Source organism: Ovis canadensis, chromosome 1, assembly GCF_042477335.2.
Source record: "Ovis canadensis isolate MfBH-ARS-UI-01 breed Bighorn chromosome 1, ARS-UI_OviCan_v2, whole genome shotgun sequence".
Lineage (NCBI taxonomy): Eukaryota > Metazoa > Chordata > Mammalia > Artiodactyla > Bovidae > Ovis > Ovis canadensis.
This window is the reverse complement of record NC_091245.1, coordinates 169,026,508-169,040,805: the sequence shown is the minus strand read 5'-3', so window position 1 is coordinate 169,040,805 and position 14,298 is coordinate 169,026,508. Positions and strand designations below refer to the sequence as shown.

At 39.3% G+C, this 14,298-nt stretch overlaps 1 protein-coding gene across 7 annotated transcripts in view; it reads left to right on the top strand.

Moving 5' to 3' along the window:
* Positions 1-14,298, top strand: part of IMPG2 (interphotoreceptor matrix proteoglycan 2) — a 78,610-nt gene that overhangs the window by 3,759 nt on the left and 60,553 nt on the right. For all 7 annotated transcript variants that reach the window (XM_069551937.1, XM_069551920.1, XM_069551900.1 and 4 more), the window contains exons 3-4: positions 3,984-4,150; positions 6,894-6,925. In XM_069551937.1, the coding sequence (XP_069408038.1) occupies positions 3,984-4,150; positions 6,894-6,925 (199 nt within the window). The remainder of the gene's footprint in view (positions 1-3,983; positions 4,151-6,893; positions 6,926-14,298) is intronic.

The window sequence follows — 14,298 nt, the reverse complement described above, 5'->3', positions numbered from 1 at the left end:
TGAATCATGTCCAGTTTTTCCATGTCCAATTCTAAGTGTTTAAGTGTTGCTTCTTGTCCTGCATATAGGTCTCTCAGGAGACAGGTAAGGTGGTCTGGTATTCCCATCTCTTTAAGAATTTTCCAGTTTGTTGGGATTCACACAAAGGCTTTAGTGTAGTCAGTGAAGCAGAAGTAGATATTTTTCTGGGAAGGGAATGAATATTTCAACATAGGTCTTGATTTTGAAGAGATTTGAAAGAGGTAATTGGATTATGCTCCTAAAACCAATTGTTTAGACATTGTTTAGATCCACTCACTGTTCAACCAAGGATTTTAGCTCTTTCCACTGAACTAATTCACTCTAATGGTTTGCTGAGTTTTTCCTTTCATACATAATTTAATATCAATTGCTGTTTGGTAGGAGAAGACAATGGCACCCCACTCTAGTACTCTTGCCTGGAAAATCCCATGGGTGGAGGAGCCTGGTAGGCTGCAGTCCATGGGGTCGCTGAGGGTCGGACATGACTGAGCGACTTCACTTTCACTTTTCACTTTCCGCTTTCATGCACTGGAGAAGGAAATGGCAACCCACTCCAGTGTTCTTGCCTGGAGAATCCCAGGGACGGGGGAGCCTATTGGGCTGCCGTCTATGGGGTCGCACAGAGTCGGACGTGGCTGAAGTGACTTAGCAGCAGCAGCAGCTGTTTGGTATAACACATTTGAAGAATATCTCCATTTAAGCAAGAAGCAACTGCACTCAACTTAATGACTTTTGAAATTAAGCAGAAATTTGGGGGTGCTTGGAGTAGGAAGTAATTAATAGTATCCTCCCTTCAAAAAATTGTATTAGTAGTTGGACCTTTTAAAATATAGCCTATAAACTGCGCATATTTAAAGTATATAGTCTGATTAGGTTTGACAAATGTATTTATCCTTAAATTCTCACTGCAATTAAGGTAATGAATTTTTCAGTTACCTCCAAACATTTTCTCAAGTGCCTTTATAATCCCTTCCTCCCTGAACACCTCCCTTGATCTAAGAGCTGAGGTAACCTCTAATCTGCTTTCTATTACCAGGTATTGTTTGCGTTTTCTACACTTATATATATGAATGTATTCATACTATGTACTCCCTTTTTTGTTCAGCTTCTTTTACTCAGTTTAATTGTTTTGAGACTCATCTGTGATTTTTTGATGTATCAATACTTTGTTATCATTTGTTTGGGGGTATTATTACATTTTATGGATATACTGCATTGGGGGATATTTGGGTAGTTTTCAGTTATTGGTGATTATAGAGAAAGAGGTCATGAATGTTTGTGAAAAAATTTTTTGTATGAACAATCTGCTTTCATATCTGTTGGTTGATTGGAGTGGAATGGATGGATCACATGATAGTTCTATGTTTAACTTCTTAAGAAGTTGCCAAAACTGTTTTCCAGTGTAGTTGTACCACCAGCAGTGTATTGGGACTCTGGTTTTTCCACATCTGTGTAATGCTTGGTATAGTCGGTCTTTTTAAACTGTAACCATTCTAGTAGATGCAGCTTCCCTCATAGCTCAGTCGGTAAAGAATCTGACTGCAGTGCAGGAGACCTGGGTTCAATTCCTGGGTCAGGAAGATCCTCTGGAGAAGGAAATGGCAACCCTCTCCAGTATTCATGCCTGGAGAATCCTGTGGATAGCGGAGCCTGGCAGGCTATAGGCCATGGGGTTGAGAGTCAGACATGACGTGGTGACTAAACCACCACATTCTAGTAGATACGAAGTGACATCTTATTGTGGTTTTACCTGTGTTTTCTTGAAGGCTAATGACATTGAGCACTTTTTCATGTGCTCATTTGCTATTCGTATATCTTTTTTGGTGAAGTTTCTATTCGAATATTTTGCTGATTTAAAAAATAATTGGATTGTTTGTCCTATAATTGAGTTATAAGAGTTCCTTATGAATTCCAAATTCAAATTCATTGTCAGATATATGTTTTGCATAAATTTTCTCCCAATGTTTGGTTTATTGTTTTATTTTTCTTAACAGTGTCTTTTGAGGAACAGTTTTAGATTTTGATATGTCAGGTGTTGTTTTTTTTTGCTTCATACTTGCTTTTGGTATTGGATCTAAGTTTGCTTAGCTCAGAGTCACAAAGATTTTCTGTTATTTTTTCCTGTAGAAGTTTTATAATTTTTTGGTTTTACATAAAGGTCTTTGATCTACTGTGAGTTAATATTTGTATTTGGTGTATATGAGTCAAAGTTAAATTTTTTTTGTATTTGCATAGCCAGTTGTTCCAGCGTCATTTATTAAAAAGATTAGCTTTTGTACATTTGTTAAAAATCAGTCTTCTGTGTATGATGGATCTATTTCTTCATTTTTTATTCTCTTACACAGATTTATTTATCTGTTTTAATGCGAATGCCTTACTGTCTTGATTACGGAAAGCTTTATAATAAGTCTTTGAATCAAATAGTGCAAGTCCTTCAACTTTGTTCTTTTTAAATCTGTTTGATTATTCTAGGTTCTTTGTCTTCCCTATAAATATTGTAATCAGCTTGCCAATTTGTACATGGAAAGCTACTGGAATTTTGATTTGGTTTGTGTTAAATCTGTTGATCAATTTGGAAAGAGTTGCAAGCTTAGCAGTATTGACTCTTGCTCTGTGGATGTATCCTCTCATTTATTTTGATCTTTGTCCGTTTCTCTCAGCAGTGTTTTGTAATTTTTAGTGTTTAGATCTTATACATCTTTTTGTCAGATTTATTTCACTTTTTTTATGCTGTTGTTAACAGTATTTTTTTTAAATGGTCTTTGATTGTTTCTTGCTAGTATATAAACATACAATTGATTAATGTATTGATCTTTTATTCTGTAACTTTGTAAACTCACGTATTGGTTCTAGTAGCTCTTTCATATATTCTGTAGGGTTTTCTACATAGGTGATTATTTCATCAACAAATAAAGACATAGTTTTATTTCTTTCTTCCAATTTGTATGCCTTTTATTTCTTTAAAATTTTATTTATTTTAATTGGAGGATAATTGCTTTACAATATTGTGATGGCTTTGCCATACATCAACATGAATTGGCCATAGGTAAACATGTATCCCCCCTCCTCTCTCCTCACCCCATCCCTCCAGGATTTCTTTTTCTTGCCTTATGCACTAAATTGACTGTTCCTCATGCTTTGGGCTCCACAATTCTGAAAGGAAACTATATTACCCTACAAAAAGACTGTTCCATTCTGAATTTTTCCATACTAGATAAGATGCATAGCCTGAGCCCTAGTAACAGGATTCAAGACAGTGGTTTCATAATTTACATTAGAGTGCAGTCATTCTATTGTGTTTTCTGTGGATTTTAATACATGTACAGTGACATGTATCCACTGTTACAGTGTCATACAGATAGTTTCACTGCCTTAAAATCTATCAGTTTCCACCTCCTGTATCTTTCCCTCCCCCCAATCCCTGACCACCATAGATCTTTTTACAATTTATATAGTTTCGCTTTTTCCAGAATGTATTATCATTGAACCCATACAGTATGTCGCTTTTTCAGATTGGCTTCTCTTACTTAGCAATATGTATTTAAATCTTCTCCATGTCTTTTCATGGCTTGAAGCCTCATTTCTTTTTATCACTGAATTCTAATCCCATCATATGGATATACCACAGGTTATTTGTCCTGTTGAAATATTCTCAGTATCAGCTGTACTTTGCTAAAACATAAACATGGATTTTTTTTTTTTAAGAGAAGCAAAAACCCCTGCCTATGAGAAGGTGAATCAGTTTCCTTTGCAAGGGAAAGGAATGGGGAGTGCAGATTCTCTTCAGGTCTAAAAAGTTTAAATGGGGTGTATAGAAGGGCTTTGAATGAGAATCATCCCCATGTCCCTGCAGAATAGACCGTGTGCAAGAGTGTCTCAGGAATCTGAAATAACAGATCCGTGGTCATTGTGAGAACCCTAAAGTCCCTTCCGTAAAAAATAGCTCCCTGTTTATTTTTCAGTATGCCAGGAAGCTGTCTGGGAAGCCTTCAGGACTTTTTGGGATCGACTTCCTGGGCGTGAGGAATATCATTATTGGATGAATTTGTGTGAGGATGGAATCACGACTATATTTGAAATGGGCACACATTTTAGTCAGTCTGTGGAACACAGAAGCTTAATTATGCAGGTAAATGTAGTAACAAGAAGAAATTACTGTACTTACTATAGAGCTCAGGCCTAAAGAAAGAAAGAGCGAATGCTGGATCCCTGTGTTACTGTTTTGTTGAATTAGGCTCTTCAGGTGACCCACCGCAGGGTGACCAATCTTTGTATCTCTAGCTCTGGCCATTATAATTAATAAGCATTGTGAAACCAGCAAGAACCTCAGGATTGTTCATAAATGTAAGAATTTGGAAATAATACTCTACAAAGATTTAGGCTAAGAATATTAATCTGGGAGAATCAAACATTCTTGTCAGAGTTTTGCATTTTATCAGTTCAAAGTTGAATTGATAACTAATTAAAGATAGAGGGTATAGATCATTGGATAAATGTTTAGTAAAGTATAAATGTGATTCTAATGCATGAATTTGCTTACGTGTTTTCCTTGTTTTAGATTTAGTTTATTCTTAGCAAAGGATAAACAAGTATGCATATAGACAAATAATCTGCCCACCTTCCCTTTTTCATGTTGCATGTATTCATGGCAAGAGAAGGAAACTGTTTAGATCTATGTGGTAGATTGCGCATGCTGTGTGAGAGGCCCCTTATATCCTTCTTCCTTTTATTCAAGTCCTGCATGTTCTCAGCTCAGATGTAACCTCCTTCATGAGAAAACAACCCCCAGCCCCCATCCTAGCAGATTTAGCTCACATAATCTTTTGACCACCATAATTCTTTACTCATTCTTTAGTATTGTACTCCTTACATTTTATTATTATTAGTTGTATATAATAAAATGTGGGCTTCTCTGGTGGCTCAGTGGTAAAGAATCTGCCTGCCAATGGAGGAGACATGGGTTCAATCCCTGAGTCAGGAAGATCTCCTAGAAAAGGAAATGGCAACCCAGTCCAGTGTTCTTGCCTGGGAAATCCCACGGACAGAGAAGCCTGGTGGGCTACAGTCCACAGGGTCACAAAAGAGTTGGAAACGACCTAGTGACTAACAACAATACATGTATATGTTGGCCAGGATATCAGAAGAGGAGACTAGATTGGACAGGAGATCAGACTAGAGGGGTGGATAGTGTAAGAAGTTTGTAGTTGATAGGAAGCCATTCAAGGGGTGTAAGTTGGCAGGTTGCAGGGGCTGATTGTACAGTTTTGAACTGTAAAATGGTTATTGTGGTTTCTGTACACCATATGATAGATTAGAGGGGACAAGATGAGCAGAGATCAGCTGCTATTTGAGGCCTGAGGGGATGAGAATCCTATGTAAACCATGAAGTAGAGAAAGGGTGCATAGGGGATACAAATAGGAAAAGGATTAGTAGGACTCAGTGACAGATTGGATGGGAGTGGGCAGTGATAAAGGCATGACCCTGGAAGCCTCCCAACTTCTATCTTCAGTGGCTACCACTGAGAACTCAGGCAGAGAAGCAGCTTGTAGACACTGACGGAGAGAGAGTGAGCTTGCTTTTTAATGCATTGTTTTGAACCATCTGTGAAATGTGCATTGCTTAATATTTAGATATGAAGCTCCAGGAATGGTCTGGGATCACCAGACCACGGCTATAGGGATCACCAGACTTGAGGTAGTACTTGAAATCATGAGAGGGATTGAGAATGTTACTTAAGCAATCACTGGCTGTCCAAAACCTGAAGGAAGCTTGATTTTACCTTTTCTTAAAAAATTGAAATAAGGTTGATTTACATTGCTGAGTTGATTTCTGCTTAACAGCATAGTGATTCAGTTATACATACATATACATCTGTTTTTTTAGCTTGATTTTAAATATAACAACAACTGTTTACTCATAGGTGGTGAATTTATGTGCTTGACAACCTTTATTAGAACTCAGAATTCCAGCATTTTAAAAATAACTACCATGCTGGCCTATAAAATTTTAAAGCTAATAGTACAAATTGATTAATTGATGATTTTGCTGTGCTTATATGTATCAAGAGAGATTAATTAAAGGAAATAAAATACCAGTTGAAGGTGTTAGATGATTAAAATTTAGCAAAAAAAAGGACTGGCTGAGATTGTTCTAGGAGAGTGTGTAGAGTAAAAAGAACAGTGAGTTATTTGTAAATATCTTAAGAATTATTTAGAGTAATCATCTCTCCATTTTACAGATAAGGAAGTTGAGTCCCAGCAGCAGAGAAATTTTTTGGATTTGCCTCCATAGCTGAGAAAGAGAAAATAGAATTTGATTCCAAATTATCATATTGGTCTCAAAATAAAACCACTAGTTTAGACATAACTTGAACACAGTTTTCTTTGAATGCCCCAAAGGAATAATCCAACTACGGATACAGTTTAGTTCTCCAGAATTCAGACAAAAAAGATAGATTTTACAATTATTTTATCCTCATGATGATATTACTCTATGATAGGAATTTCTATACACATAGTAGATCTCAAAACACTTCGGTTCTAAGTCCATGGCAGATTAATGTAAAACTCTACCAATCTTTAACCCGAAGATCTTTCTGGAATGATTAGCAGGTAAAGTCTGTTAATCTGTGTCCATTAAGAGAGCACAGGGACTTTGGGGAACATACACAGAAACTGAGTGGTGGGTGGGATGTTCTGAGTCACAAAACAAACTTTGCATCATTAGTACTTTGCTTTAACTATTTAACTATAAGAATAATAACATAGATTCTGTGTTAGGGCATTAGTGTTCTTTGTGCAGTAAGTTTTGTTTACTGCTTAATAACTGTCTTTCACTCACATGGTCATTTTTATGTCTTTGTTTTCCTTAGAAACTGACATATGCAAAGGAGACTGTAAGTGGGTGAGTGTCTTTTTTTCCCCTAAGTTCATGTTTGGCAACAGAGATATATCATACCTGTTCTAAGGCTCATCCCAAATTTAATGATTCCTTCCAATTTATTGCCAGTTCCTGTGATAAGCAGGTCTGTGGGTAAGTCTCAAAGTCTTTTCCTCATCTTGAGGCCACTTCCTTTTCCAAACCACCTTCAGAGCCACTGTGCTTGTTTACTGTCTGACATTATTAAGAGGTGGACTTGTTCCTTTCTCTTGGTGAGGAAATAGATTTTTGAAACTGGAATACAAAATGATCTACTGTTGTTGAGGCTTACAGGCTAATACTGTTTACCTAAAATGGTACACCTTAGTGGAGGATGGTTGATTAAATGATGGGGTTGTGGTATGGGTCACTTTATGGCTTAATGATGTTTGTGATCTTGAAGCATAAGACTAGCACAACTTTAATGAATCCTCCAGTGATTTGAGTCATGGCTCTGTGGGCCTTTAGGCTTAGGATTAAGCTTGTTTCTGGCTCCCGAGCAGTGGCAGGACAAAGTAGATCATGGAAGGGGAGGGATTTTGAGTCTACAGGGACTAATGATTTCTAATTCTATCCATATTCAGTATCCAAGTTATGCCAGTATGTAGGTGACTTTTTTGGGGAAAAAAAATTACTAGGGCATGCAGTTCAGGTCCATAATCTTGTCTCAAATTAGATGGAACAACAGATTGAAAAACCAACAAGATGAGTCAGTGTCCAGAGGTGTAGCCTGGGCAGCAGAGTCCAGGCAAATGCATAATCAGACTGCATCTCTTGGTGGTAGTGGGGTATATGTAAGTTTCAAATCAAGTGTGAGTAAGCAGGAGGGAAGTGAGACTCCTTGTGGTCTCACTTCATATAGCTAACAGTACCACCAAGACTGTTTTAGGGCCTGGGATTGAGCACCAACTTAGATGTGGGGCCATGTGGTGCTTTAGGTGTGGGTCCTAATGATTGCCATTCCAATACACATGCAGTAGACTTAGCAGTCTGGTGGGTCCTGCCAGTAATCTTCATGGTTGTACCTAATGAAAACAATAGCACGTTTCACATGGTTAAGAAGTGTATAAAAGCTATAATAATAAATATCACTTGTAATCTGGAAGAAGCCTTGGAGTTTGCCTGTGAAAGCACATTGGGAAGATTGTAGCTCATGAGTTATAAAGGGATGAAGGAAGGTTATCTGAAATAGACTGAAAAGTTGTAAGTTGTAACACCATATGTGGATTGATGTTATAACTCATAACACATGGAGTAGCTGAACAGAGGTAGCTGGAAGATGTTTGAGGTGTAGTTTGTGTATTCCTACATAGCTCACTTTGGTTGGGTACAGTTTGCTGCATTCATCTACTGTTTCTTGGAAAAATGTGTTAATCATATTGAAATAAATTCATAAACAAATTAGAGAATGGAGTGTGTCATATATGTTTTGTTGATGTCCTGGATGTGAAGGGACTCGAAGTATTATTTATCATCCTTAGAAAATAGGGCGTGTATAAAAATGCCAATACATATGAACTAAGTTTAAAATATATATAACTGAATTTGAAAATTTTAAAGTTGATATCCTTCCCATGAAGCTAGAGCAGACCAGGTTGGAGTGCGGTGAAAAGCATCAACTATGGTACTTGCTGAAATGAGGGGACCTGGAGTTAGCTAATATTGGGAGTGGCCTGGGAATTCACTTAGCCCCTCTTTAAGTTGAATATTGTAGTCATCCCTTAAAACCCTTAATTTAATCACTTTCTATATTTAGATTTTATTTTTATGATTTTCTTGAGATGGCTTTCATTCTGTGTTGAGATTTTTGTATTAGTTTTATATTGCTGCTGCAGCAAATTATCACAAACTTTGGTAGCTTCAGTTCAGTTCAGTTCAGTTGCTCAATTGTGTCCAACTCTTTGCAACCCCATGAATCGCAGCACGCCAGGCCTCCCTGTCCATCACCAGCTCCCAGAGTTCATGCAAACTCACGTCCATTGAGTTGGTGATACCATCCAGCCATCTCATTCTCTGTCGTCCTCTTCTCCTCCTGCCCCCAATCCCTCCCAGCATCAGAGTCTTTTCCAGTGAGTCAACTCTTCGCATGAGGTGGCCAAAGTACTGGAGTTTCAGCTTTAGCATCAGTCCTTCCAATGAACACCCAGGACTGATCTCCTTTAGGATGGACTGGTTGGATCTCCTTGCAGTCCAAGGGACTCTCAAGAGGCTTCTCCAACACCACAGTTCAAAGGCATCAATTCTTTGGTGCTCAGCTTCCTCCACAGTCCAACTCTCACATCCATATATGACTACTGGAAAAACTATAGCCTTAACTAGATGGACCTTTCTTGGCAAAGTAATGTCTCTGCTTTTGAATATGCTATCTAGATTGGTCATAACTTTCCTTCCAAGGAGTAAGCGTCTTTTAATTTCATGGCTGCACTCACCATCTGCAATGATTTTGGAGCCCAAAAAAATAAAGTCTGACACTGTTTCCATTGTTTCCCCATCTGTTTGCCATGAAGTGATGGGACCAGATGCCATGATCTTAGTTTTCTGAATGTTGAGCTTTAAGCCAACTTTTTCACTCCTCTTTCACTTTCATCAAGAGGCTTTTTATTTAGTTCCTCTTCACTTTCTGCCATAAGGGTGGTGGTATCTGCATATCTGAGGTTATTGATATTTCTCCTGGCAAAACACAAATATATCTTCTAGTTCTGTAGTGCAGAAGCTTGACATGATTCTCAGCATGTTGGCAGACCTGCATTACCTATCTGGAGACTCTAGGGGAAAATTTGTTTTCTTGCCCTTTTCAGTGTGTAGAGCTTGCCCATGTTGGTTGGCTTATGACTAGCAGTGGCTTACTTTGTCACATTCTATCACTCTGACATTCTTCTGCCTCCTTCCACATTTAAGGGTCCTTATGACTACCCTGGGGCTTCCCAGGTGGCACTAGTGGTAAAGAACCTGCTTGCCAGTGCAGGAGTTTTAAGAGATGTGGGTTCTATCCCTGAGTTGGGAAGATCCCCTTGGGAAGGGAATGGCTACCCACTCCAGTATTTTTGCCTGGAGAATTGCATGGACAGAGGAGCCTGGCAGTCTACAATCTGTAGGGTCACAAAGAGTCAGACATGACTGAAGCAACTTAGCACACATATACACATGCATGACTACATTGGGTCTACCTGGTAAAACCAGAGGATATGGTCTCTACTCAAGAATTAAGGCCAGCTGATCAGCACCCTTAATTCCATATGTTACCTTACTTTCCTTTGCAGATAACATAGTCACATGTTCTGGGGATTAAGATATGGACATCTTTGGGAGATCACTCTTCTATTTACCACATTACTTCTCTGTAATTTAAGTTACTTCTATGTGAACTCAAACCCAACTGCTAATGTACGACTTACACCAGATACTCTGCTGTGTACTGATTTCACCTCCCCTTATTGTCATCTGGCAAGTCTATGTAAAAGAAAGCATTTCCTACATTACTCAGGACTTCATATCCCATCTTACCTCTTAAACATCAACCTGTAATTGTTTTTTTCTCTCTCTCCTGAGTCTTCAGCTTCTCCCATTCAATTCAGTTCAGTTCAGTCTCTCAGTCGTGTCCGACTCTTTGCAACCCCATGAATCACAGCACACCAGGCCTCCCTGTCCATCACTAACTCCCAGAGTTCACTCAAACTCATGTCCATCATGTTGGTGATGCCATCCAGCCATCTCATCCTCGGTCATCCCCTTCTCCTCCTGCCCCCAATCCCTCCCAGCATCAGGGTCTTTCCCAATGAGTCAACTCTTCGCATGAGGTGGCCAAAGTATTGGAGTTTCTGCTTTAGCATCAGTCCTAACCTCTTAGACATCAACCTGTAATTGTTTTTTTCTCTCTCTTGTGAGTCTTCAGCTTCTCCCATTACCAACTACTTATTAATATTTAAACATGCTCAAATCTTCTCCAGCCAGACATCTTGAAAACATCATCCCTTAGCTCCAGTCACCTAACTCCCTGCCATCTTGTCTTACAGTTGTATCGTCAATACAAAGTCAGCCTAGGACATGTGCTCACTAAGTATTTGTTGGATGAGTAATTGAGTTTCTGTTCAATCACCCAACTCTATTATCAGGTCCCTGGTGTTATTCTCAGTGTAAGGACTGATCTGTGGCATTTTTTTTTTCCTTGATATCTCCATTAAGTTAGATTTGTACTTGATGATGCCCATCATGATCACAAAGCCAAATACACTTTATATATTTATTTTTAATATAAATTTATTTATTTTAATTGGAGGCTAATTACTTTACAATAGTGTATTGGTTTTGCCATACATTGACATGAATCTGCCACGGGTGCACACATGTTCCCCATCATAAATCCCCCTCCCACCTCCCTCCCCATCCCATCCCTCTGGGTCATCCCAGTGCACCAGCCCCGAGCACCCTGTATCATGCATCAAACCTGGACTGGTGATCCGTTTCACAAATGATAATATACATGTTTCAATGCCATTCTCCCAAATCATCCCACCCTCACCCTCTCCCACAGAGTCCAAAAGACTGTTCTGTACATCTGTGTCTCTTTTGCTATCTCATATACAGGGTTATCATTACCATCTTTCTAAATTCCATATATATGCGTTAGTATACTATATTGGTGTGTTTCTTTCTAGCTTACTTCACTCTGTATAATCGGCTCCAGTTTCATCCACCTCATTAGAACTGATTCAAATGTAAAAGCATATATATTCTGTTTGGGTTGACATGTAACTCTGTTAAACCCTGCTTTATTATAATATGTTTTGGTGTAGCTCTGTTTGGGTCCATCTTGTTTGCTTCCTATACCTGGATATTTGTTTCCTTCTTTAGCTTTGGGAGGTTTTCAGCCATAATTTATTCCAATATGTTTTGAATCTGCTTTTCTCTTTCTTCTCCTTCTGTAATTCCTATTATGCAGAGATTGCACACTTTATATTGTCCCATAGGTCTTTTATATTGCTTTCATTTTTTAATTTCATTTGGTTTTCTGTCTGCTGTTTTTAAAAAATTAATTAATTTATTTTAATTGTAGGTTAATTACAATATTGTGGTGCTCTTTGCCATACATTGACATGAATCAGCTACAGGTGTGGCTGTCCCAACCCTTCCCCACCCCTTCCACCTCCCTCCCCATCCCATCCCTCTGGGTTGTCCCAGTGCACGGGCTTTGAGTGCCCTGTCTCATGCATTAAACTTGGACTGGCGATCTGTTTCACAAATGGTAATATACGTGTTTCAATGCTGTTCTCTCAAATCATCCCACCCTCGCCTTTCCCACAGAGTCCAAAAGTCTGTTCTTTATATCTGTGTCTCTTTTGCTGTCTTGCATATAGGGGCGATGTTAACCATCTTTCTAAATTCCATATATATGCGTTAGTATACTGTATTGGTGTTTTTCTTTCTGAGTTACTTCACTCTGTATAATAGGCTCCAGTTTTATCCACCTCATTAGAACTGACTCAAACGTATTCTTTTTAATTGCTGAGTAATATTCCATTGTGTATATGTACCACAACTTTCTTATTCATTCATCTGCCGATGGACATCTAGGTTGTTTCCATGTCCTAAACAGTCTGTAAACAGTCTGTCTGCTGTTTTGATTGGGTAATTTCGAGATCATTTATTCTTTCTTCTACATCATTTATTCTGCTATTCATTGTTTTTAGCTCAGCCTTCATCTCAGCAAATAAATTTTCTAATTATTCTTGGTTCCTCCTTACAGTTGCTAGTTTATTTTTATAGCGATCTGCATTTCTAGTGATAACCTCTCAATTCCTTCAGTATTTTCGTTACCTTCTTTTTGAACTCAGTGTCTATTATGCTGAAGAGGTCTGTTTCATTGTTCCTTCAGGGAAATTCTCTTAGTCTTTTAACTGGGAGTGGTTTCTCTGTTTCTTCATTTTGCTTGTATTTCTGTCACTCTGTGAGTTTAGGGGAAACAATTATCTACTGTTGTCTTGGAGAGCTGCTTATAAGCATGAGCGTCCCTATGTAGCTTGTGTGGGTTTAATACGTTTTTGGCATGAGGGCTGTTTTTGGTTTGAAAGCTTGCTGTCTCTTTTCTCAGCATGTGCTGGCCATGATCCCTTTTATAGTGGTGTTCAGGTGCCTGGCCCTATGCATACTCCCAGGGACACAGGGCAGCGGTCCCAGCTACCTCTGGAGTCCAAGATGGCAGCAATAGCTGCACCTGGAACTTATGTAGAAGAGGGTAAGTGGTGCCCTTCCTTGAAAAAGAAGCTCCCATGGCAGTTGCACACATTTCCTTCTGCGCTCCCCAGCAATGGCACCTTGCTTTTCTGATGGGTCCAGGCATCTTCCCGCACTCCCTCCATGTGACGCACCACACCCTGGCTCCCTCAGGGTGTCACCACATAGCCAACCCCAGTCCTCCCTGTATCTGAGCATGGAAACTGGAGTCTCAGTATTCAGCCCCTCCACCCGCGAGCAGATGCGTGTCTCAGGCTGGGGAGTGCTGCCAGGCCGGGGGCACCAGCCCTCTGTGCAGCAGGCCTCTCTCTCCTTGTCTTCTGCTGACTGGTTGAAACCTTTCCTCTTTCACAGCTTGCTCCCAGAGTGCAGGTCCCATCCTATTCCTCTCTTCTTTTTCTTTTGTCCTACTCAGTTACATGGAGATTTTCTTGCCCTTGTGGAAGTCTGAGATCTGCCAGCATTTAGTAGATGTTCTATGAGAATCCTTTCAAATGTAGATGTATTTTTTACGTATTTGTGGGAAAGGGTGAGCTCTTTGTTCTACTCCTCCGCCTTCTTGATCCAACTCCCACCCCTGTTTTATGTTTGTTTAGCATTTCATCCTTTACATAACGCTTCTGTATAATGATATTTTATTTAGTTTTCACCAACACCTTGGTGAAGTAGGTAGAGAAAGAGATACTCCTGTTTCAGAGGTTAGATCTTGAGGCCTAGAGCAACTGAGGCATCTTCCCAAGCTATGCACAAGGTTAGTGATACATCTGGAACTGGCACCCAGGATTCCTAACTCCTTGCCTTAAGTTTTTTCTTGTTAAAGGCTGATTATAGTTAACAGGTTCTAGAGCAAGGCAAAGTATAGGAAATTGTGAAAGGGAATAGTAGTCTAGGTATGAAATTATTGTTGGCTTGTTTTAGTGTATTTTTGTTATTTATTTTTAACAATTTCATTTATTTATTTTTGGCTGTGTGGGGTCTTCGTTGCTGTGCATGGGCTCTTCTCTAGTCGTGAGTGGGGGCTACTCTCTAGCTGTGGCGCGCTGGCTTCTCACTGCGGTGGCTCCTCTTGCCGTGGAGCACAGGCTGTAGGCACACAGGCTTCAGTAGTTGTTGCTCACGGACTCTAG